Source organism: Melanerpes formicivorus, unplaced genomic scaffold, assembly GCF_026170545.1.
Source record: "Melanerpes formicivorus ecotype bairdi unplaced genomic scaffold, bMelFor1.0.p_v2 SCAF_5, whole genome shotgun sequence".
Classification (NCBI taxonomy): Eukaryota; Metazoa; Chordata; class Aves; order Piciformes; family Picidae; genus Melanerpes; species Melanerpes formicivorus.
This window is the reverse complement of record NW_027142357.1, coordinates 25,337,791-25,361,948: the sequence shown is the minus strand read 5'-3', so window position 1 is coordinate 25,361,948 and position 24,158 is coordinate 25,337,791. Positions and strand designations below refer to the sequence as shown.

The 24,158-nt window shown below is 49.8% G+C and overlaps 2 protein-coding genes across 3 annotated transcripts in view; one reads left to right on the top strand and one right to left on the bottom strand.

Moving 5' to 3' along the window:
• Positions 1 to 54: 54 nt before the first annotated feature.
• On the top strand, positions 55 to 8,090 carry VIL1 (villin 1). Of its 2 annotated transcripts, none has more exons than XM_068138879.1 (20): positions 55 to 168; positions 2,368 to 2,469; positions 2,701 to 2,775; positions 2,915 to 3,111; positions 3,379 to 3,487; positions 3,788 to 3,898; positions 3,988 to 4,190; positions 4,651 to 4,729; positions 4,826 to 4,924; positions 5,021 to 5,174; positions 5,281 to 5,381; positions 5,517 to 5,654; positions 5,824 to 5,982; positions 6,069 to 6,248; positions 6,358 to 6,503; positions 6,618 to 6,762; positions 7,057 to 7,245; positions 7,400 to 7,468; positions 7,627 to 7,764; positions 7,911 to 8,090. In XM_068138879.1, the coding sequence occupies exons 2-20, from the start codon at positions 2,395 to 2,397 to the stop codon at positions 8,022 to 8,024; spliced, it is 2,481 nt and encodes an 826-aa protein (XP_067994980.1). In that variant the 5' UTR covers positions 55 to 168; positions 2,368 to 2,394; the 3' UTR covers positions 8,025 to 8,090. The 2 variants fall into 2 exon arrangements, with proteins under 2 accessions (XP_067994980.1, XP_067994981.1); XM_068138880.1 differs by lacking the exon at positions 55 to 168 and adding an exon at positions 1,423 to 1,501.
• Positions 8,091 to 8,691: 601 nt separating this feature from the next.
• Positions 8,692 to 24,158, bottom strand: part of USP37 (ubiquitin specific peptidase 37) — a 39,270-nt gene continuing 23,803 nt past the window's right edge. Inside the window, exons 18-24 of the mRNA XM_068138877.1 lie at positions 21,162 to 21,414; positions 19,577 to 19,743; positions 17,781 to 17,841; positions 14,636 to 14,751; positions 13,608 to 13,677; positions 13,101 to 13,239; positions 8,692 to 12,330 (exon numbers count right to left, since the gene is read on the bottom strand). Coding sequence (XP_067994978.1) covers positions 12,243 to 12,330; positions 13,101 to 13,239; positions 13,608 to 13,677; positions 14,636 to 14,751; positions 17,781 to 17,841; positions 19,577 to 19,743; positions 21,162 to 21,414 — 894 coding nt within the window. The 3' untranslated portion in view covers positions 8,692 to 12,242. The remainder of the gene's footprint in view (positions 12,331 to 13,100; positions 13,240 to 13,607; positions 13,678 to 14,635; positions 14,752 to 17,780; positions 17,842 to 19,576; positions 19,744 to 21,161; positions 21,415 to 24,158) is intronic.

Below are 24,158 nucleotides of genomic sequence, written 5' to 3'. Positions count from 1 at the left end.
GGCTGGGGGGCCTGGGGAGGGGATGAGCCCTCTGGCGGGCCTAGGGCCCCCCACCCCTGTGCCACACTGTCAGGCTCTGCCCCGGAACACAGCCACTGAGTGGAGAGCAGCTGCACAGGTGTCACACCCAACCCAAACCTGAGCCCCACGCAAGGGCTCTGCACACAGGTAAGGGTCCCGCAGGGGACATGAGTGGGATGCAGAGTATGGGGTCTGGGTCACAGGACAGTTTTAGGGCTAGGGGAGTGGAAGGCAGTAGCGGAGCCCATGCTTGTAGGGCACTCCTTTGTTCATGGCTGGCACCCCCTGGCCGGGTTCAGCCCATTACCATCACTTTGGGGATTCTTGGATGGGGGGAAGGGAGTATTTGGGGCTCGATGCAGCACAGGCCTGGCGCCAGGGTGACGGCCGGCATGCAGAATGCTGTGGAGCTCACAGCCAGGGCTGCTGGCTCAGCAGTGTGGCTGAGATAAGGCTGTGGTAATCCCACAGGGCTAGGGAGGAGATAAGGACAGGATGAGGTGCCCGAGGGCCTGCCCGCTGCTGTGAATGCCCCCCCTCCGAGCTTTATACGCCCCTATCTGTCCCCCAAAACCACCTCTTCGGGGCTTAAGTTACTGGGCAGGACTCTAGTCCCTTCACCTCCCTGCCAATGCCAAGGGCATCATCAGGTACCACCCCTTGGAGCTGGGGTTTGGGCTCAGGGGACAGAGCATAGGGCTTAGCTGTACCAGCACCCTATACCCTGCCCCATGCCATATTCCCACATCCCCTTCCCATCCCTAAGTCTGGAGCTGCAGAATCTCCCAGCACAGGCAGGCAAAGCCAAAGTTGGAAGGAATACAGCCTTCCAATTAGGAGATGGCACACTTTGGGAACATTCCCATGGGTGATCAAGTGATGTGACAGGTAGGGAGTGGGACATGAGGGCGCATGGAGTGGGAAGGAGGGAGAGGCCCTGGGAAGATGCTGCTGCACTGCTGGTGGCTCTAAGCTGGTGTCACCAAAAACCCCATTGCCACAGGACTGGGGGAGCAAAGGAATAACCCATCCCTATGGCATCAGGGCATCTCCACGTTTGTGGCTGACACCCCTCTGTCCTGGCTCAACATTTGTCCTGCTATCACTCTGGGGAGCCTTTTGGTGGAAGGCTAGCATCAAAAGCCCCCTCACTGTGGGCTCAGTGCCAAAGGCCAAGAAGGGAGCAGGCCTGGGAAGGGAAGGGAGCAGGCCACACCTTGGGCACAGCAAGCCCATGGGCAGGCTGCCTGGCATTGCCCTTTGCTGCAATAGCACTTGTAGGGGGGCAATCACCCTGTGAGTAACGGGGCTCTTTAAGTGTCAGGAAGCTTTGGAGGACTGTGAGGACCTTGACTCTCTGCCGTTCCTGTCCTTATATGGTGAGTATAGGCTGGCACAGGATGGGACAAAGGTCTTCTGGGCAGTAGCACCTGAGCACTTTGCCTAGGTACGCTCACCTGTGCCCAGCCCTGCAGGGAAGGTAAGGGACTGGAATGGGGGGCTGGAGGGTAAGCATGGGCAGGGCAGCATATCCCACAGCCACCACCATTCCTGGCACCAGCGTGGCTTGAGCGTGGGCCCTGGGGACCCACTTATGTCCCACTTCAGGGCTGCACTGGGGAGGACATCACCACCTGGGTCTGAAGGACAGGTTGTGAGTGCTTTCAGGGCAGTGCAGTGGAACCAGGTGGGGTTTACTGAGGCAGGGGGAGCAGAGACTGAGAGGTCTGAGGCTGAACCTTGGCACACTCAGCACCTCTGTGGGGCTAGGCTGTGCACGCCCTGGGGGGCTTGTATCCGGAGGAGGGTTGGGATTGGAGGTTTGGAGGGCTGTGTCTGTGAAGTGGACAAAGTGTGCTTACACACGTGTGAGTGTGTGCATGTGTGTGTCTGTAAGGCCACCAGCAGTGGCTATGCCATGCTGTGTCATGTCATGCCCGGCTGTACTGTGACCGGGCTTGCTGGTGCTGGGGAGGGACAGGCCACGGTGCAGTGATGTCACCCAGCTGCGGCTGCTGCACTGTATAGCGCTGCCCCATGCCTGGGCACAGGGCAGGACGCTGAGAGCACCCTGCTTCTGCCCACTGTGGACCCTGGCACGAAGCCATGACAGCTCCCATTAGCTGTGGTGCCAGCCAGGTTAAGGGGGATAGTAGCTCTGTTTGTGTGCTGGCTGCCCTGGCACCAAGGGTGCTGGGGGATTCTTTTCCCCCACACAGCTCTAGGTGCAGGGTTTATGGTCCGTCTGCCTGCCGACTAGGCAGGGCAGCAGATGGCATGGCAGGCAGCCCCAGAGCTTAATGACATTGCCTGCTATTAACAAGGGTGTTGCCAATGCTCTGGCAGGTCCCCTTGCCTGCAGCACCCGTCGCCATGGTGGAGCTCAGCACCAAAGTCAGCAGGACGCTCAACAAGACCACGCCAGGCATCCAGATATGGCGAATTGAGGTGGGGAGGAGGGCACAGCCTGGGCACCCATCGGCAAGCTGTTTGGGTGGGCTGTGGGAGGGAAGAGCCTCCCCCTTTATGTCCTTAATGCCTGAGGTTTTGGGTCTCAGTGCAGCACCTAGGGTTAAACCCACCTAGGTTTTGGGTCTAGGGGCAGTGGGGTATGGGGGGCTGGAGTGGGTGGTGGGGTGTGTGTCCCTGCCAGGGCTGATGTCTCCCTTCCTTTTGCAGAAAATGGAGATGGTGCCAGTGCCCACCAATAGTTATGGCAACTTCTATGAGGGGGATTGCTACGTCCTGCTGTCGGTAGGGCAGCCTGGGGTCCTGTGGGAGACTGGGCATGGGCTCTGCCCTGTTGGGGAAGCTGGGGTGCATGGCCACATGCCCCTGGCCAGAGTGGTCTGGGAACACAAGGGGTCTTCTAGTGGGACTTGGTGTTCTGCAGACACGCAAGACTGGAAACAGCTTCAGCTATGACATCCACTACTGGCTGGGCAAGGAGTCAAGTCAGGATGAGCAAGGGTCAGCAGCCATCTACACCACCCAGATGGATGACTACCTGGGCTCAGTGGCTGTGCAGCACCGTGAGGTCCAGGGCCATGAGAGTGATACCTTTCGTGCCTACTTCAAGCAGGGACTCATGTATGTTGGTCACCTCCAGTGATCTGTTCCCACAGTGGGTGATGGTGGGTAGAGGTCCTCTGCATCCCTCCCTTGAGGGCATTTTCAGTGGGGATGGGGACAATCCTGTCCCAGTGGGGTGGGGGAGGCAGGAGGGTCTGGAGCTGGTCTTGCTCCATCCATCACCCATGTGGATGGGAGTCTCCAAACATCTCCCCGCACATAGAAGTGTCTCACTGGAGTGAGGGGGGAGCAAGCCAGGGCTGACACTGTGTCTGTCCCTCACAGCTATAAGAAGGGTGGGGTGGACTCAGGTATGAATCATGTGGAGACGAACACCTACAAAGTCCAGCGCCTGCTGCACGTGAAGGGCAAGAAGAATGTGATTGCAATAGAGGTGAGTTATGTGATGCAGAGGGTCCCCAGCCATCAACCTCTATGCAGAGATACTGGCTGGGGTCAGAATAAGGCCAGAGCCCCCCCAACACAGCTACTCCTAAGAAAGGAACAGAGTGGGTGTTGGGCCATGCTGTCTGGCCTCAGGAGAGACCTCACCCCTTAAAAGCTCCCCTTGGGGTAGGGAGGAGGAATACAGACTGGAGGTATCAGCATTGAGCTGGGGTAGACAGGGCTATGGAGCCAAGGGGACCCCAGGTTTCCCCCTGCTTGACAGCCTCATGATCACATCCTGCTGCAGGTGGAGATGAGCTGGAACAGCTTCAACCAGGGGGATGTGTTCCTGCTGGACCTGGGCCAGCTCATTATCCAGTGGAACGGCCCTGAAAGCAACCGAAATGAGAGGCTGAAGGTAAGGCCCCAGAGTTCCCCGCTGGAGGAAGAGGATATCTGGCCATCTCCTCTCTGCTCCTAGCTGACCCCTTCTCTCCTGGGGTGCAGGCAATGATCCTGGCCAAGGACATCCGTGACCGGGAGCGTGGGGGCCGTGCCAAGGTGGGCATAGTGGAGGGTGAGGATGAGAGCGCCTCGCCAGGGCTCATGCAGGTCCTCACGCACGTCCTGGGCGAGAAGAGGGACATCAAGGCAGCCATTCCTGATGACAACGTGGATCAGAAGCTGAATGCTGCCCTCAAGCTCTACCAGTGAGTTGCCAGGGATGGGTCACCCATGGGGGCACCTTGCAGGGTGCCACAGGGACCCGACAGTCATCTCTGCTATGTCCTACAACTCTGTCCCCATGGACAGCCACCAAGAGGAGTCAAAGCCACCAGAGTGGTTGGAATAGGTCCTTTGGATACTGTGAGCGAAACGGGCGTCCCTGGTGCCATAGGTTTGCTACCTGTTTGTGAAAGCATGACCTTTGGATATAGTGGCAAGGTCCCTGGGTGGCCCCATCATATCTGACACCCCTTTGTCCCTCCTCATGGTCATGAGTGAGCTGCACATAGGGGCAAGAGGGTCCCTGGGTTCCACCTCTGCCATGACTGGGGTGGGGACGGGGATAGGTCATCCCCACTCAATCCTGCCACCTCAAGGTAGGGATGGGGGGCGAGGTTTCCCAGCCCCATTTCTAATCCCTTCTCTTCTCTATTCCCCTGCCAGCGTCTCCAATGCTAGTGGGAACCTGATTGTACAGGAGGTGGCAACGCGACCCCTGACTCAAGACATGCTCCTGCATGACGTATGTCACTCATGGGATGCTTCGGGCTGCCCAATTTCCTTATCAGCTTTAAAGCTGCCCAAAGCTCTGATTTCTGATGTTGTCTCTTCTTCCAAGGACTGCTACATCCTTGATCAAGGAGGTCTCAGGATCTTCGTGTGGAAGGGCAAGAACGCCAACAAGGAGGAGAAGCAGCAGGCGATGAACAGGGCACTGGTGGGTGCTGGGTTAGGGGTTGGTTATGGGATAGCTTGGCTGCTCCTTGGGGTGCCAGACACCTTATGCACACACTCTGGCTCTGAATCTCTTCAGGCCTTCATCAAAGCCAAGAACTACCCAGACAGCATCAGTGTGGAGACAGAGAATGATGGGTCTGAGTCAAGTGTCTTCAGGCAGCTCTTCCAAAAATGGACTGTCCCTAACCAGACCAGTGGGTTAGGCAAGACCTACACTGTGGGCAAAGTGGGTGAGTACCCCTTTCCAACTCCACAGCACTCCCTGAATTAGGATGGAGGGCTGCGAGGACCCCTATGGACAGTGGGATGTGACTCAGCCCTCTACTTTTCTCACAGCCAAGGTGGAGCAGGTGAAATTTGATGCCACCACACTCCATGCCCAGCCCCAGATGGCTGCCCAGCAGAAGATGGTGGATGATGGATCTGGGGAGGTGGAGGTAGGGCAGCCAGGGTCGAATGTGAACCCCTCTTGAGGCACCTACAGGGCTGTATCAGGGGATGCAGTGGGGTCCAGAGGCTGTAGGGTAGGGGGATGCTCCAGCCCTGGCAGCAGCACTTTCCTATCCCACTAGGTCTGGCGTGTGGAAAACGGGGAGCTGGTGCCTGTGGACAAGAAGTGGCTGGGCCATTTCTACGGCGGGGACTGCTACCTGATGCTCTACACCTATTCCGTGGGGCCCAAGGTGAACCGTATCATCTACCTCTGGCAGGTGAGACTCCCAGGTCACTGACCCCATGGGTGGAGGACAGGGTCACCTTCCCAGACTGGGGCTGCTCCGCCCCTGTGCACGATTCCATGAGAACAGCATGAGGGCTCCCTCTTCCCAGGAGGGGAAAGGGGACGATGGCGTGTGCTGAGCTTCCCTCTGCGCTGCCCAGGGCCGCCATGCCAGCACAGACGAGCTGGCTGCCTCAGCCTACCAAGCTGTCATCTTGGACCAGAAGTACAACAACGAGCCCGTGCAGGTCCGCGTCACCATGGGCAAGGAGCCAGCCCACCTGATGGCCATCTTCAAGGGCAAGATGGTGGTGTATGCGGTGAGTGCAGGGCTGCCCAGGGCTAAAGGGCAGCAGGTGGGTAAGCCTGCAGCGCTGGTGGTGACCTCCTGCTCCCACCCCTACAGGGAGGTACCTCTCGGGCAGGTGGGGAGGAGCCCATGGCCTCCACCCGCCTCTTCCAAGTACATGGCACCAATGAGTACAACACTAAGGCCTTTGAAGTGCCTGTTCGTGCCTCCTCCCTCAACTCCAACGATGTCTTTGTGCTCAAGACCCCCAGCTGCTGCTACCTCTGGTATGGCAAGGTGGGTACCACTGGGCACCAAGGTGTGTGCTGCCACTCCTAAGAGAAATGTCCTGATCTCCTCCTCCTCAGCCAGGGCCAGTGACAGAGCAGCTGTGCTTCCTTGGCAGGGCTGCAGTGGGGATGAGCGTGAGATGGGCAAGATGGTGGCCGGTATCATCTCCAAGATGGAGAAGCCAGTGGTTGCAGAAGGACAGGAGCCACCCGAGTTCTGGCTGGCCCTGGGGGGCAAGTCCCAATATGCCAACAGCAAGAGGTAGCAGCCCTGTGACCAGAGGTCCCTTGTCCCTACCCACCCTTCTGGGTAAGATGGGTCATCAGAGGGGGTGAGCCCCATTCCCATCACCACCAACACATTGCTCCCTAACAGGCTTCAGGAGGAGAACCCCTCGGTGTCCCCTCGCCTCTTTGAGTGCTCCAACAAGACAGGTACCTTCCTGGCCACGGAGATTGTAGACTTCACCCAGGATGACCTGGAGGAGGATGATGTTTACCTGCTGGACACCTGGGACCAGGTGAGCTTGGAGGGCATGGGACAGATGCCTGCCTTTGATCCCACAAGCTGATGTCCCCAAGGGGTGGGTGGAGGAGCTGCAGCAGCTAGAGCTGGTGGGATAGGAGGCTGGAACCTCCTGTATCTCTGCCTCCACGCTATTTTTTTTCCAGCTCCCCTGCTCCAGGAATGGCTGAGGATGGAAATCTGGTGCCCTTCCCTGTAGACAGACCCTACGTGCCCCCAGCCATGGGTCAAGCACAGCCCCAGAGTCCCCCATCTCACCCCAGTGGTGGACACAGTGACCTCGTTGCAGGTTTTCTTTTGGATTGGGAAAGGTGCCAACGAGTCGGAGAAGGAGGCAGCAGCAGTGATGGCGCAGGAGTACCTGCGGAGCCACCCCAGTGGGCGCAGCCTGGACACCCCCATCATCGTGGTGAAGCAAGGCCATGAGCCCCCCACCTTCACTGGCTGGTTTCTGGCCTGGGACCCTCTCAAATGGGATGTGAGTTATGGAGGGGGCTGGAAAAACCAAGGAGGTCCTTCACCAATGGCAGCAGATGCAGATCTGCTCCAAATCAGCATCTCCAGGGTGCGGGCAGCAGATTGCTGGATGCTTGCCCATGCCCAGGAGCTGAGCACTTTTGTCCCCTTCCCAGGACAAGATCTCCTACGAGGCACTGAAAGCTGAACTAGGGGATGAGAGCAGCCTTGGGCAGCTCACCTCAGTAAGTGGCACAGGGAGTGGCTGGGATGGGAAGTGGCCCAGAGAGCCACTCTGCCCCCTGGTCAGGTGACATATTCTCCAGTGAGGGGACACCTGGAGCTACCTGGTACCTCCATCTGTGGGGCAGCCCCTGATGTGACCCCATCCTTCTCCATCCAGGCATTCACATCCACACAAGAGGTTTTCACTGCCACCACCACCCTTGTCCCTGACAAACTGGAGACCTTCCCCCTGGATGTACTGGTGAACACCTCAGCCGAGGACCTGCCTCGGGGTGTGGATCCCAGCAGGAAGGAGGTGAGATGAGGCCAGGGGTGCTGCTAAAGGGAATGAGAGGTCTGTGGTGACAGGTTGGACTTGATGATCTTTGAGGTCTCTTCCAACCTTGGTGATTCTGTGATAGCAAGCCCTCCAGCTTTAGCTCAACCTCCTCTCTCCTCCAGTACCACCTCTCTGACCAGGACTTCCAGGATGTCTTTGGCATGAGCCGCTCTGCCTTCGGGAGCCTGCCCTTGTGGAAACAACAGAACCTCAAAAAGGAGAAAGGACTCTTCTAGGGCAGGAGCCAGTGCCAAGGGACACCTCTAGTGTGCTGTTTTTATTAAATAAAACATATTTGGAGACCCTTGGGCTCAGCCCAGGTGCAGTTTATTTTGCAAATAGATGGTATGCAGGGAAACAGGGATCTTGACTGGGCACTGAGACCACACAGGGAAGGACCCTACCCTCCTTCTCCACATCCTTCAGCCCCATGGTACTCAGGGGCAAGGCACAAGCTGGCCAGCCCCCAGGCACCCCTGGGGAGCCAAAGCTTCCACATCCTACTGCAGCAGCAGCTTGGGGCTAAAGGTCTGGTGTACACCTGGCACCACACCCTCAGTAAATAGGTGCAGTACCAAAGGTAAAAGTGACAAAGCCACAGGCTGAGAGGATGGCAAGTGTGTGGGGACATAACCTGCTGGGGACAGACACCAGGGATCACTTGTCCTTGCCCTGGGAGGGGACAAGGGCACCTCCCTCTGGCTTGGGTTTCTCAAGGACACAGCGCAGGGCAGGGTGCTGGGGACGGGCATGTGCTGGGATGTTCCTCACCTGGTGACTCACAAACTCAGGATGATCCTGGGCAGCTGGGCAAAGTCTCAATGGGAAATGCAGGGCAGAGGTGCAGCGCCCAGCACCTGCAGCATCCAACAGGCAGCACAGAAATAAGATCACAAACCAAGAGAGGGTCCATAAAGAGGTTTTAATTTCACAAAAATCTATCTACACATCATTTAAAAAGGGTCAGGGGAACCCAAGAGCAAAAACTGTAAAGAATATAGGAACAGGTCTGCTAGAACACAGAGAAAAGTGCTGCTCCACATCAACAGTGTAAAGAACCAGAAAGGTAGGGTGCAGGCAGAAACCAGCAGTGGCCACCCTGCGGCAGGCAGGGCTGGAGTCCAACAGCAGAGCTACAGGACAGCAGCTGCCAGGGATCTTTCTTTGAAGGGTGATGACAGGGACAATGAGCTCCAGGAGAAAGAAAACAAAGCAGGTGAGTTATTCTCAGTGTCCTCCTCCTCACTGAAGCACAGTGATCCCCATGTGTCCCACGCTGGGGTGCTGACCCACAGCAGGAAGTGCTGGGCTGGCCATCAGTCCTTCCTCAGGATGTGGGACGAGGAGGAAGATACACGGGTGATGGTTATCTGTGCTGCACCAAGCAGGGGCGCTGCACCAGGGGGTGGAGGGCGACGCCACGGCCACAGGTGTCTGAGAGCCCCACTCCTCCTCCTGCTCCACTCCTTGCATCAGTGTCAGGCTGCTGCTGCAGCTGGGAAACTCATCCTCGCTTTGTGAAGGCTCTTTGTGCAGCCCCCCTTGTCCAGGGCTCCCTAGGCACCTGCACACACAAGCTCCGGTTCACCAACATGCACAGTTTCGCACCTCTTGGAGTAGGGGAGTAAATCAAGACCAAATTATCACCATCAAACAATAGAGGGGCAAGAGGAACAGCAAGATGGGAGTTCCTTGAGTTATATGCTGGATCACACTTGGACTAAATGAGGCTGATTCAGGAGCGGGTACATGTTTAACCGTGGCTCTGTACATCTGAGGAAGAGCGTGCACACGTTCAGGGACCACAACTGAACTTCTCCACCTACCTACACCCCAGGATGCATATCCTCCTTGGAAGAGATGACCTTGCTAAACTTGCTGCTGTGACAGAGTGAGCGCTGGGAACATTACAGGTGGTGGGCAGCGCAGCACTTGAGAAGTACACCTTCATCTTCCTCCCCGCTCCCCACCGCTGCCAGACAGGGAGAAAGGTGGCTTCTGCAGGGAAGGGGCTTCAAAGACTCTCCTGCCAGGGTGGAAGTGCAACTGAGCTGCCATATGCCAAAGGAGCTTAAATTAATCAAATAGATGTCTGCAAACTCATAATGGCTAGAACAAGAAGCTAGAGCCTTCCACAGAACAAGGAACGCTGGCTTCGAGCGTCAGCTTTTGCAGCTTGATCCGAAAAGAAACTGGTTGTTAAACAAATACCACTGCACTGAAAAGTCAAGGCCATGTTTGCTCTCATTCATAAATTAACTGGAGTGCAGCATCTTGCAAAAAACAACTTTGCCACCCAAAGAAGCAGAGCTGAGTCCTGACGCTGCAGGAAGAGTGGCTATTTACAGCACTGGCCTGGGATGTGCTCGGGGGAAACAGGTTTGCCCTCTGGACAAAGCAGTCCCTTCATCACACCTGCAGGGGCAAGCGGCTCAAAGGACAGCTCCTGAGTCGCTGCCTCTCCCCATCGCCCCGAATCCTACCAAAATTAGCATCAACAATAGAAAAGCGAAATGCTTTGTAATAAATTAAACAAACACAACCACTTGGGCTGCAGCTTACAAGAGAAAGGCTCTGTCACGTTTACAACCAAATGTTGGCTCCTAGCTCGGAAACCAGAAGATGTCACCCTGACCGGGTCCACCCAGCTCTGCCTGACACAGGCACTGGAAGCTCAGTCAGTCTTTTCACCACGCACTCATCAGCTTGGGGAGGGCCACTGCTGGCTGTCACTCACTGCTGTGCAGAGGTTAGAAGAGGCAACTGAGGTAGCACCCCACTGCCAGCCCACTACAACAACCTCTAGCACGGAAGGAGACGCCTGTTGTTCTCCTAGAATCGGTGGTTTTGTCTGCTTTGCTTCAGCTGATTTATTCCTGAGAAATCTTAACAATAGCTTAAAAAAACCCCAAAAACTATCTAGACAGCAAAAGAGATTATTATTTTCTTTTCTTTTCTTTTTTTTTCTTTTTTTTAAATTAAAAAGAAGTCTTTTGCCTCCAAAACTTAAGCTGCAGAAATCAGAAAAGAGGCTAAAACAAGAGCAACTACTGTGCTTAACAGCAACAACTCCTCTGAAACGAGTAAATGTCAGCAAAAGGAAACACATGCCCCTGCTAAGTCAGTGTGAAGGAGCTGAAAAAACAGCAACTAGGTTTCTGACCCCTGCTGAAACACGTGATTAAAGGAGCATCGTGCCTCCCAATCCAATGAAAGGCAACACTTCTTCCCAACTGTGTCCTGCTAATGCTCAACACAGGCTTGCTCAAAGCGTTCCACCTGGTCTAGTTTGAGTGCTCTACACTCCTCAGAAAGGAGAATGGAGGCAAAGCTGCAGTAAAAACCTTCTCACCCCGGGATGCATGAAGACCAAGGCAGGACCATGGCTCAATCAAAGAGCAATTCAACTGTGAAGCACTACCCTGCAGACCCTCTTCCTACAGTTCCCATTTTGTGATGACCCAGGCCTGCGCAGAAAGGGTAATGCCAGAACACTCTTTCCTTCCAGAAGATGAAAAGCAGCTGTTCCTCACCACCTGCCACTGCTCTTGGTCTGCTCCAGGTATTCTCCTGCCCCCAGAGTCATATTGAAGCAGCCCTAAGCAAGACAACTTCAGTGTGAAATACCGCACAGCCCACGAGACCTCTCCTCTCCCAACGCTACTCCCGCAGCCCTCTCACGAAGAAAACGCAATCAAGTAACAGAACTTGTAAAACAAAAGAAGTCACAGATATAATCTCACATCTAGAGAAGGATGACAGTGAATGGTTTAGAGAAACCAAAAAGAGCTGCCACCAGGTATGCAATACATTCCACAGCACCGACAGTTTGTTTCCTGGGACCACATGGAAAGAGCGGAGCGCCTACAAACCCCAGCGCGTCAAAACGCGTCAGCCCCAGTGACTTCCAAAGGCCTGTTAGCAAGCTGACCAGCAAGAGCATACTCGGTGATCTGGGTTTCCAGTGAGTATTACTAACACAACACATGCCAGGGTTACAGAATCTATTGCTTAAATTGCTCTCAGAGAAAACCAAACCAAACCAAACCAAAAACCCAACCCAACAAGCCAAGTGATATGTAAATCTGTGCCACTCACGTCTCACAGGTGAATGGGCTTTTAGAGTGGAGTCTCTTTTTGCACTTCTTTGTTTGTTTGAAATCAGTTTTATGAGCAGCTGTAGTCTTGTGGCTTGATTCAACTCCTTAAGGCGCCATGCTGACAAAATTGTTTGAGGAACAATAAAACTTCACCACAGGAGGCTCGCTCTGGGATGCCAAGCTTTAAACGTGTGGTTCAGGCCCAGGCCTCGCGCAGATGGTTCAACAAACCGGGCGTCCCATATCTCTACCTTTTGTCTCTTGTTTTGGCCCTGAGCTGTTTGTTACTCCTGCGTGACTGGCACAAGTTCAGAATCTCCCTTGCTCCTCAGGAGGAGCAAGATGTTTCACTCTTCACAGAGGCTGACGAACCGATCTTCCTACTTCCATGCTCAGTGGCTGTGCATTTTTTTCTGTTTCTAGTAACTCATCGAAGATGTCCCTGGGAGGGAGGGAAAAGCCAAGAGTGAAACCTAGACACAACAGCAAAGGGCTACACAAGACAGCCCCGAGGGCAATCAGAAACCAGCATGAATCTGCAAACTCAAGTGTGGTGAATGGTGCCAGACAGAGGTGTCTTATCTGGCATCTCTGAGCAAGGCTCCTTCAATCCCACAGCACTACTTCTTTTTTTCATTTATTACAATGGATAAGGTCAGTGGTAAGCCTCAGAGAACAGTAACAACAGTTACAACAGTTACAGTAAGTCCTGGTTGGTAAAAGGATCAGAAGCAACACAAGACACAGTCTATAGATAAAAGGAATATCCTTTATTAGGGCAACCAGTAAAGACAGAAGGACAAACTCGAGCACAAAACTCCTCCTTCAGTTCTGTGTGTCTGAGAAGGTATCACTGCTACCTACAAACCTCATCTTGCCTGACAAGGCTGCATCAGTACAACTGCAAGGAGCAGGCATAAAGGTGTTTACAAACACCACACTTGAGGGGAAAACCCAAGCTCCATTGTGATTCCTGGTACAAGAAACGAATGGCTGAGAGCCCTGTGTATTAATGACACACAATTCCCTATCTCCAAGTTCAGAGCACTTCAATTTTGGTCATTCCTGCATATAATCTTGACTACAATTTCTTCTGACAAATACATGGAGATACTTTTCAACCTAGCAGAGAGAGGTAGGAGGAAGAAGAGACGCCCACTTCCTCACAAACAGCAAGCAATTACAAGCACCAACACTCCCCAAGGCACCTACTTGTGCATGTAGAAGAAGATATAACCGCTTCGGTCTCTGTCACACTGGACGGTGGCCTCCAGAGTTCTAGACACTTCGAGGTCATTGTAGGTGAACCAGGACTGCTTCTTGATATCATAGACATCACTGATATAATGACCTTAAAAACAGAGAATGCACCTTTCTTTCCATGCTGCAGTTCAACCAGTAAGCTGCTTAGCTAGATACCCTGGCCCAGCAACCTATGTCAGATTGAAATGCTACAAGACCCCTAAGATCCTGGTGACTCCATTCTGGCTGGTCAGTGAGCTAGTAACAAACGCAAGCAGTTCCACACAACCCATAAGCAGGATGTTGTCCACCTGCCACAGAGGCACCGTGACATCTTCCACTTGCTCCTCCACCAGCAAGACACAACAGAAGACTTTGCTCTGAGTCTTGCCTGAATTCTTCACTGGCTATGGTAATTCAGTACCACAGATGTTTTAGAGAGGTAAGAGGTGAGGAACAAGGCAGGGTGTCTTTTACCTGACGATGACGTGCTTCCGATATGGCTGACGATGCTGATGAGGCGATAGGAGTGAGGCAGCTCTCCTGTCTGAAACAAACAAACAAACAGAAGTTCAATTAAAGTTTTTAGGCATTCACTTTTGTCTCATGGAGCTTATGGACAAGGTGATTTATACCTGAGCTAACAGCTTTGGCTATTGTATTCAGAGCTGCAACCCAAGGAGGGTTCAAGACCAAACAAGGAGTCCTTCCAGAAGTAGGAAAAAGCCTCCCATCTTAACTTCATCCTTCAGCAAGCCAATGAACACACAAAGGAGTCACTCTGACCTCAGAACAGATGCTGACACGAGCTCTGCACTGTGTAGTTTTCTAAACAACCATTTCCTGAGCAACTTCCACTGATGTCAGAGTTAATCCACCAAATAAACACAGAAAAGCAAAATGGGAACACTGTGCTTATTTCTGAAATACCAAAGAAACACCCTTGGTAATGGGACACAGATTTAACAGCTAATAGGGAATATATAGCCCAGATTCTCTTGTCCTGCACCTGTAATGTCAGAAGACAATGCCCTCCTTGTATGCAGGAAACCTACTCTAGCTGTTCACTGCCAATAAAACTAAACAATGGCCACTGGCTTTTGACAAGTATTTTTTAATCCTCTCTGACCAGGAAACATTACTGATACAGCTCATCAACTATACTCTTAAAATGCAGTGTGTGGTGTTTGAGAGTAAGGAAACTGGGGAGGTCTGTCAGTAAAAATTCCTTTACATGCACTGGAACATTTCTGGTATGAAATTACTGTTTCCTTTTCCTCGTTATCCACATCGCAGGGAAACTCCGAGGGCCTCTGCAGCTGCTGTGGTGTTTTAAAATTAAAATGACACAATAGAACAGAAAACCTCCACCCTATTAAGAGCCTATCTTTTCACTTCTGAACATAAGAGGCCTTTCCAGACTTCACACCTCCTCTGTAAAACTACCTCCAATACTAACAGAAAGGGCCTGTTTCTCGGTTGGCTTTTGAAATCATAGATCACACCTCAGCGTTTCTTTTCAGCTCTTCTGCTTCAGCTTCAGAATACTCCATGTCAAGAACATCCTCATTCCCAGAATCTTCATCAGAACCAATGCTGTCCAGGAGAGAGCTGTTAAACTCTAGATAGCATGGAAATGACAACACTGCATGAGAAATCATGGCAAGCGCAGGTACTCACAGCAGGTTGAGATACATCTACCCACACAAGCAAGCACAATAAAATGCTAACCTTCCAAGCTTCCTTTTCAAGGAAAACAGGTGGTATTGGAATTTCCAAATAAAACCTCTCTCCCCCTTGCCCAGCTTGCCTATGGAGTTAATTTCAGCATCACCTCTCTCACACTTTCACAAAAGGGCACCAGAGGCTGAGGGAGCTGGGATTGTTTAGCCTGGAGAGGAGGAGGCTCAGGGGAGACCTCATTGCTCTCTACAACTACCTGAAGGGTGGTTGTAGCCAGGAAGGGGTTGGTCTCTTCTCTCTAGTGACCAGCACCAGAACAAGAAGACACAGTCTCAAGCTATGCCAGGGGTGGTTTAGGGTCGAGGTGAGGAGAAAGTTCTTCGTGGAGAGAGTCATTCATCATTGGAATGGGCTGCCCAGGGAGGTGGTGGAGTCACCATCGCTGGAGGTGTTCAAGAGGGGATTGGACGTGGCACTTGGTGCCATGGTCTGGTCATGAGGTCTATGGTGACAGGTTGGACTCGATGATCTTTGAGGTCTCTTCCAACCTTGGTGATACTGTGATTTAAACACCCAACTTGCCACAGAGCACCGGTGGTCTGCAGCCAGCCGCAAGGTGAAAAGCAGCACAGCCAAGTCTGGTCAGTGAACTGCAAGCTTCTGCAACGAGAAGCTGCAAATTACAGTGTTAACTACAGGTTGCATTAACAAAGTGCATTTTTTCAATTAAAACTGGCATCAGAACGCTCCTGCTGGCAGCAGGCATCTTTTCATTGTTTTCAATGGCAGGGCTGCTCACCGCAGGAACTTCCAGTTTGCTTGGCTGAGCAAAAGGCAGGCAGTGCTCTGCAAAGAGCCGGAAGGCACCACTGCTCCCTGTACATGCTGTTCTAAACTTCCTGGGATTCTGCAGCTACCCCACTAATTTAAGACTTTCTACAGTACTCATTAGCAGAAGTAACTATGCTTCCACCAGCTAAATTAAAGCTGTGCAGTCCTGGACGGATGGGAAGTGGAGATTAACAGGACACTGCTCAGGAGATAGGTATTTATTTTCTTTTCTTTTTTTTCTCTTTTTTTAGCAGACTCTCACAACAGTTATGATGGAGATGTTGTGCCAAAGATTCTCACACAGAATCATTAAATACTGGATTAGAATAGAATAGGATGGAATTAACCAGGTTGGAAGAGACCTTCAAGATCGAGTCCAATACTATCTAATCAACTAAACCATGGTACCAAGCGCCCCATCCAGTCTCCTCCTAAACACCTCCAGCGATGGTGACTCCATCACCTCCTTGGGCAGCACATTCCAATGGCCAGTCACTCTTTCTGGGAAGAACTTCTTCCTAATACCCAGCCTAAACCTCCCCTGGTGCATCTTGAGACTGTGTCCTCTTGTTCTGGTGCTGGTTGCCTAGGAGAAGACCCCCACCTGGCTACAACCTCCCTTCAGGTAGTTGCAGAGAGCAGTAAGGTCTCCCCTGAGCCTCCTCTTCTCCAGGCTAAACAGCCCCAACTCTCTCAGCCTCTCCTCATAGGGCTTGTGCTCTAAATCCCTCCCCAGCTTTGTTGCCCTTCTCTGGACATGTTCCAGCAACTCAACATTGTTCCTCAACTGAGGGGCCCAGAACTGGACACAATTAGAATAATCTTCGCAGGAAGTTTATAGAGAAATTCCTTTAACTGAGAATATTTTACTGCTGGTTTCCACACTTACTCAGGCTGTTGTAAGCAAGACTACAGCCAAGAAACGCAGCCACTTAGGTAGGTCTCAGCATGCAGTGCTTGCTGCGGGTATTGCTAAATGTCACTTCGCCAACAGTGCCTGGATGACTCGTGGTTCTTTGATTGCAGTACCACTGGGAACCTTCCCAATGCAAATACTGCCAGCTATAATATGCTGTTAGCATCTCCTTGAGCAACTGCTGGCTGATGACTTACAAATGAGACGGTACCAAGTTGAGAAGCACAAAACAAGGCTCGTGTTTAAGTCAGACTGACTGCAAATCAGGAGGAAGAAGGGTTTCTAGCCTTGCATTCTTCCTGGACATGAATCAAGGAGAGCCTGAAAAAGACTGGGCACTTGGTCTGCCAGAGCTCATCAGGGGACAGGACTCAGGCTGAGGGATGCTTAAGCAGCATTCAACTCATTTGACTTCAGAAGCAGACAGGGCTTCATTCAGTAACAACCAAGGGCCTTTAAAGGTGCCTGAGCAACTATGAGTATCTTAACATGACACTTCATTACCCTTCCCTCCCTGGAGCAGGAATTTTCTCTCAGTTATGCTTTGTGCTGCCAGATTGTATGAACTCACTCACATGCCAGCCTCACATAAATGTTAAACAGTGCCTGAGGCTCCCCACGCTGTCTGGATTTAGAGAAGGCAGATAGTGTATTTTGTGTTTCTTTTTTCACCCCCAACAGCTATACCATGCAGCGAGGTCTGTCTCCCTCTCATTCTGTATCAGACACATGTAGCACTTACCCATTTTCCCGGGTAAGGCCAGAGCATTCATTCATCAGCACTAAAATACCAATGCAAGTAAGAAACAACCTTTATGCTTCAACTAGAGCCATTCCTTAGCATGTTGGCTTTTGCTTGTACAAACTGTAAAATTTCCACATCCATTTTGCACTCTCTAGACTAATATTATATATTAAATATATATTATATATCTATTTAAGGTTAAATGTTACATATATCTGTATCTAATTAATTAAAAAAAATATTTTAGTCTCTTGAATTGTTATTAATTTTTTCCTGGCATTTGCTTTCACAATCATGGGGGGGGGGGGAGGGGAAAAAAGGCTGACCTGAGCAAATCCAAGCATAAAAGAAGCATACACCAAAAGCACATGAAATCCCAGCTGTCTTACAGACACTCTGGAGCTGTGCTCCTACACAGAGTTCTGTTTTCCCCTGGAAAAACAACATCCTGGAAGAAGTTAAATGTAAGTTTCACCTTGTAGACTTAATTCCGTGGCTCGTTTAAGGTCATCATCCTCTTTTTGTTCTCGTGCCTCCTGATGGGAAGAGAACAAAACTCAGCTCATTGAGACACTTCGCTGTTTAAAATTCTTCGGGGGCTCTTTTGCCATTGAAACCGTGCTGCTCCGGTTTCTACAACAAACCTGACATTGTAAATTAAAGGTTCCGTGCGAAGGAATGTTTGCAACCAGAGCGAGCCCAATGTTCCCATGCAACAGAACCTGAGACAAACTTTCATTAGGGCTCGTCAAAGCTCCTGAAGTTTGGCATGCAGCAGAGCGAGTCTCCAGTAACACCGAATGCTTTCTCTGGATCATTAATTTGAAAAGCATCTGAATGAATTTGCAACCCTTTGCTAAGGAAAGCTGTCACTTACACAAAAACCTCCTCACAACTCTAGTAAAATTTAGCCTTCTGCTCAAAGCCAGCTAAGGACAGAGCTGTTAAACCCCGACAGATCTCCCTTTTTTTCCAGGCAGTTGACAGCCGAGCTAGTGGTTTGATGTCACACATGAAACTCATAAAGGCAGGATGCAAATAAAGACAACCACTAAACCCATCAAGTATTAAAAACCTCAAGTCAACAAACCCTTCTAATATTTGTACAGTATTTTGCCCCGGTTCCTTCCACCGCTCTGGAAAGCTCAGAGCCACAGCAAGCTACAGTCAATAGTATTTAACGAGCTTGCTTCTTCATTCAGGGTTTGAATGCTTTCAGGGTTCTGTGTTCAGGTGCACTAACTACTTATTTCAAATCAAGATAACCACAGCTACTGCATTTCCATGCCTGAATCATTAGAATAGCAGATTTTTGCTTCAGAACTGTAGCAGGCCAATACTCAAAGGGCAGTTTTACACTATTAGCATGAGGCCTTTTATCTCACTATTTCTAAAGCATTTGGGAATCTTTGTTAAACTACTCAACACTGCTGAATCAAAGCTGCATCTGGCATGGAATGTACCAACCAGAACCTCATAATAAGCAATGGGAGAGAAAAAAAATCCAGGAGCCATGGAAACATCAGATCTCATAAGGAAAACCAATATTAATAGAGAGCAGACAAGGACACCTATTTAAAGAAAGACTTGGCTAAGCACTTGCTTCGTTCTCAGTGGCTCAGTCAAATTTGTGGAAACAAGTTACAGGTCTTGAAATTCAAGTGGAGTACAAGTGGCTAGCACACAACCCAAGATCCCATTTTTTTCCAAATCTAATTTAAAAGACTTTAGACTAAAATATTTAGGTCCCCTTTCCCAATTTACTAACAGGGAAGGATCACACAAATGCTCAGTTCCTATATTCTTCACTAAGCATCTTGTGCTTCCTAGTACCAGAAACAAGGCACTGGGATTGACACATCTTTAACCTGACCTGGCAGGGCCATCCTTAGTCTTTGCTTTGACACCTGTCTGTTTCACTTTGATTCTTGACACCACACAATGCAAGAAACAACTGCCAGGGAAGCTAAAGATGGGCTTGGTTTTCAGTGACAGGTTGTAAGAGTTTAGTTCAGCTTATCCTCAGCTTTGAGAAATCTACAGGTCTGTGATGGGATATGTGGTTTCCAAAGCATAATACATCCAGTTGTATCCAACTGTCATTCTACTGACACTGCAGCTAGAAGAAACCCCAACTTTTTTTCATCTGGTTCTCTCAAAAAAAGCAGCAAAATCCCTTTGCAGTCACTGTCCGAATACAAGCTTTCCCTTCAGCCATTAGATTTCCAGTGCTGGGGAAGGCAACTTAAGGAAACAAACTTTATTTCTTACTTGCTCTTGAAGGCTTTGAGCCAGTGCCTGTTGAAGTTCTTGTTCTTCCCTCTCTCTTTCCATATCGTACTGCTGCAGCCAATCGACCTCTCCCTGGGAGCCTTCAGGAGTTTTGTTTTCCTTATTCTCATCAAAATCTTTAGTTATCTCGGTGAAAGTGGCAGAACCTGAGGAATGAGAAAGTACAGTGCTCCTTTCTCTGTCTCCTGTTTGTTACCTGCTAAATCCTCTTTACATCACCACAATCCTTGCAGCACAGTGACATCTATTGACAGGGAGAGCTCTCCAGCCGTGAAAAACCCAGGCAAGAGTCAAACGCAAGCAAGCTGCAAGGCGCAGTTTTGTTTTAACAGGTGTAAGATGAACGACGACTAACCCCGGAACCTCTTCTCTCTTATGTTTACTCAGCAACAACAGCTTTAACTCAAGCAAGATGTCCCACAGCACCAGGCTGCTGCAGCCATGAAGCTGACACTTGAATTTCTCTTGAAAGGAACCATGGATTACAAAAATTTGCATTGCATATTCGACCTACAGATGAAGGCACCACTACGGCCAAATTATGTGCAGGGCAGAGGGAAGCACAGCTCTCAAGCATTCTTTACATTTGGCAACTTTTGGCTTTGGGTAAAAGCCTCAGCCTTGTGGATGCTACCCACAGCTTTAAAAGTGCAAGAAGATTATGACTCCTCAGTTTACCTTCAAAGAGAACCCTGTGGCAGAAGTACTTTACAGAACTTCTGGAATGAATGCTTACTCGCTGTACACATCTCCTGCAGTTGCAGGACACTTTGTACCTCCTCTTTGCTTATAGCTGAGAAAGAGTCAGGACCTGCTCTGGCAGCTGCCATGCAGCAACATGTGAAACCTCAGAGTTTTGCCCTGTGCAGACTACAACATCTGCTTGTTAGCTAGGATTATACAAGGCAGTCTCAGTATCTGTGACCTCTTAAACACAGGACCACCAGAACAAGAACTATAATCCATCAGTTTAATCCTCTTAAGATGAAAAACAGAACAGAATTTATTACATGACCTTTGAAAACTTCCAGTGTGAGAAGAAATAACTCACACAACTTATCTGAGGATCATGTAGCAGACAAGATTTCTTCTGCCATACCTAAATCAGCCTTTTTTGAAAGCACACCCCAGGTAATCACTCTTGCACACCAACAATGCCACTGCTGCTACCACGCTGCCCAGGCTGCAAAAGCTCCAGAAATGAAAATACTTTCTGGTTATGGAAGATTAAGTTCCAGACACTACCAAATGTTAGTAAACTGAATTGTCTGGCCTGGGAGCCAATGGAAGTACTTGTTAATCAGGAGAGAGGAAAAATGGGAATTAACTCTGAAGATGACCTTGCTTTTATCAGAGTTAGTAGACAGGAACAAAAAAGAGTTCACAGTTCAATGCATTCAATGCTTTACACACAGAGAAAGTGTGAGAGAGCTCTGAGGAAGTCAGGTGGTTTCAGCAGTGCACTCGCATCCAAATCTGCCACCACACATTAACAACCTGCTGCTATCAGTAACGTGCTTCAGCTCGCTCTAGTCCAATCAAGGAGATGGTTATTTTGCCTTACCTGAGTCTAATGCTGCTTTGGGTTTCTCCATCTCCATAGATTCCAGGTTTTCCGGCAATTCCTGAATGTCATCATCTCCAAACCCTGTGTCTGGGCTGCTTGTGGGCTTATCTTCATCGTGGCTCAAAGACTGCGAAGCTTCCCTTTTGCTAATCTCTAAGACAGCTGCTAGCAGTTCATCTTCGCTCATCCCATCAAAACCTGCACTGCCCAGCTCAGGTTTATCACTCTCCATTTTACTTCTTTTTGAACCCTAGAGATGGAGTTATGATTAACTGCTTGAATAAATGAGTTAGTAACACCAGCTTTACATCTCTGTGGGGATGGGGGGTTTTTTGAACTTTTATTAACTGAGGGAGTGTCAGCTCAGCTCTATCAACATTAAACAGGTAGTTACGTGAGACTCAGAGGAGAGACAATCTTTGTCTCTCCAATCTTTGTCACTCACTCCAAGGAACAACACTTAAATATAAACTACAACCAGTTTTTACAGGCCCTGTGGATTAACATACACAAGGTAACTCTTCCCTTCAACATGTTCCCCCTTTAGGTTCTGATGAATCCTCTGGCAAGTCAGTGCTGAGGCACAAGCAGCAAAATTGCCAAGTTTGTTGACAAAGCCTGAAGCAGCAACATGGGAATAACAGAATACAGGGATGGAAAGACAGAAACTGAAATCAAGCTGTAGGAAGAGCAATTAAAATGAGGTTTGTTGCTGCAGACTTGCCGTGTGAAGCTTTGGAAGGGGCCAGGACTACTCAAGCCAAGGGAGAAAACAGTTACCCAGGGAAAGTGAGTCTTTGCTGAGGAAAACAGAATTACTTTAAATTAGAAGAAAGGAAAAATCACTTCAGTCTTACTGTCAATTTTCCCTTTATTTAGTTATGTTTCTAAAATTGACACTCATCAACTCCTGCAACATACTGACCTGCAGCTAATAGAGTAGCATCTTTTCTTTTTTGCTATTAACTATTAATGAAGTTAACCTCTATATACAAATATTTGCAATCACACTACTCACCATATGCTTAGATTTCCCCCCCCCCTATATTATGTTAAAAATGGGGACAAGTAGATTCCACCAGAATGCACTTATCCAGGTCTTATTCCAAACTGCATCGGGATGGGGCTCAGAACTTTGCTAAAATGAACAACCCCTCGTTTTCCCAGCTGCTTTTTACTTAAATGTAGCAAGGTTTTGAAAAGCAAGGCTGGCTTTATCTAGCAAACATTTTGTTTGCTATCTTGTTAGACTATACTGTTAAGGCTGGGGAGGGACTTCTCAGGATCTCAGGTAGTGATAGGACTAGGGGGAATGGAATGAAGCTGGAGGCAGGGAGATTCAGGCTGGATGTGAGGAGGAAGTTCTTCACCATGAGAGTGGTGAAGCCCTGGAATGGGTTGTCCAGGGAGGTGGTTGAGGCCCCGTCCCTGGAGGTGTTTAAGACCAGGCTGGATGAGGCTCTGTCCAGCCTGATCTAGTGTGGGGTGTCCCTGCCCATGGCAGGGGGGTTGGAACTAGATGATCCTTGTGGCCCCTTCCAACTCTGAGTGATACTATGATACTAAGTGATATTGTTGCTACCTTGTTAAACTAGATTTATCAATCAAGGTTAGCAAGTGAATCAGCGAACTAAATTGCCTGTTCCAGACATCATGCTCTCCAAGAATAAGGACCGACAAATGGAAACTACTCACATCCATTCATGCACTGAATAAGGAAAGCAGAGTACCTGCTTTTTAAGCTTTCTGATTTCTCGCTCTGCACCTGTAGACTTCTAAGATGAAAACTGGTTTAGCTCTTCACCAAACTCTAGTTCCAGGCTCTTGGCCAACAACTACAACTAACTCAGTGGCTGGACTTTAAAGACTTGGCAGCATCTGTGCATTATTTGGATACAATCCTTCTATTGGAAATTATTTGCATAGACTTTAAGTAGCTTAGACTCTAAGACAGGCTGCTTTAAATAGGTGTTTTTTTAAAGTACTTCAAATACTGCTTCATCTGCAGGGGCAGAAATCACAGGAACTGCATCTCTGCCCTTAGAACCCAATGTCATCATGTGCACCCTTTGTTCCAGCTGTTCTCCCACATGGCAGGACTGGTTTGCAAGCTGTGCCCTGCAGGGGATATACTGGCAGTACTGGCTGTGCAAAATGACTGCCAAGCCCCTAAATGCAAACTCATCGGAGGAGCTTATCAAGGGAAACGGTCCAGCAGCAGTAATGCCACTTTCCAAGTCCAGGACCAAGTGCCCCCAGGACAAGAGTGGGAAGGTGAGAGGATCTGGTTAATGGTAACAGATGGCTGGTCAGGCCTGTGGTTGAGGACTGGCCAACGTGCACGGCCACAAAGAATGAAGTCACTTATGCGGAATCAGCACCGTCTCTTTCCCACAACAGGCTGGAAAGCCTGTCATTAATTTGCTATTCAAATTAATAGGCTTTTATTCTCACAATTTCTGCACTCCCAGGGTTCATGCAATAGAGACTACCTATACCTTCTCACAAACAATACCCAAGGAAGAATCATTGAGGACAGTTTGGAACACTTTTTCTATACATAAGAGGGACTTCAGAGAAGCCACTTTCCCCTCCCCCACATCTCCCACAGCCAGCTAGAAATATGCCATACAGGACAGCAGTTACCTGGGAGTACCCTGTTCCTGAGACTTTCAGCAAAGGGTTTATACTTTCTCCCAAAGAAATCCATTCCATCCCTACACAACTTGAGCATTAGGACTTTCCCCTTGATATTTAATCTAAAAATTACATCTGCAATTTAGTCTGTTATTTCTTGTTCTACCCACTACAGGCATGGGAAAACAGCTCAAACATTCCTGTGCATTTCTTTCCCTTCCTTGAAGACACAAGCCCTCTTTAAGATTCTCTACAAATTCACTTGCCTGCTCTTCCCCTCAAAATCTTTCTTTCTAGACCTCCAACAATTCACATTCCTCTCCTCTGGCCCCTCTCCAATTAACCAACAGCTATCTT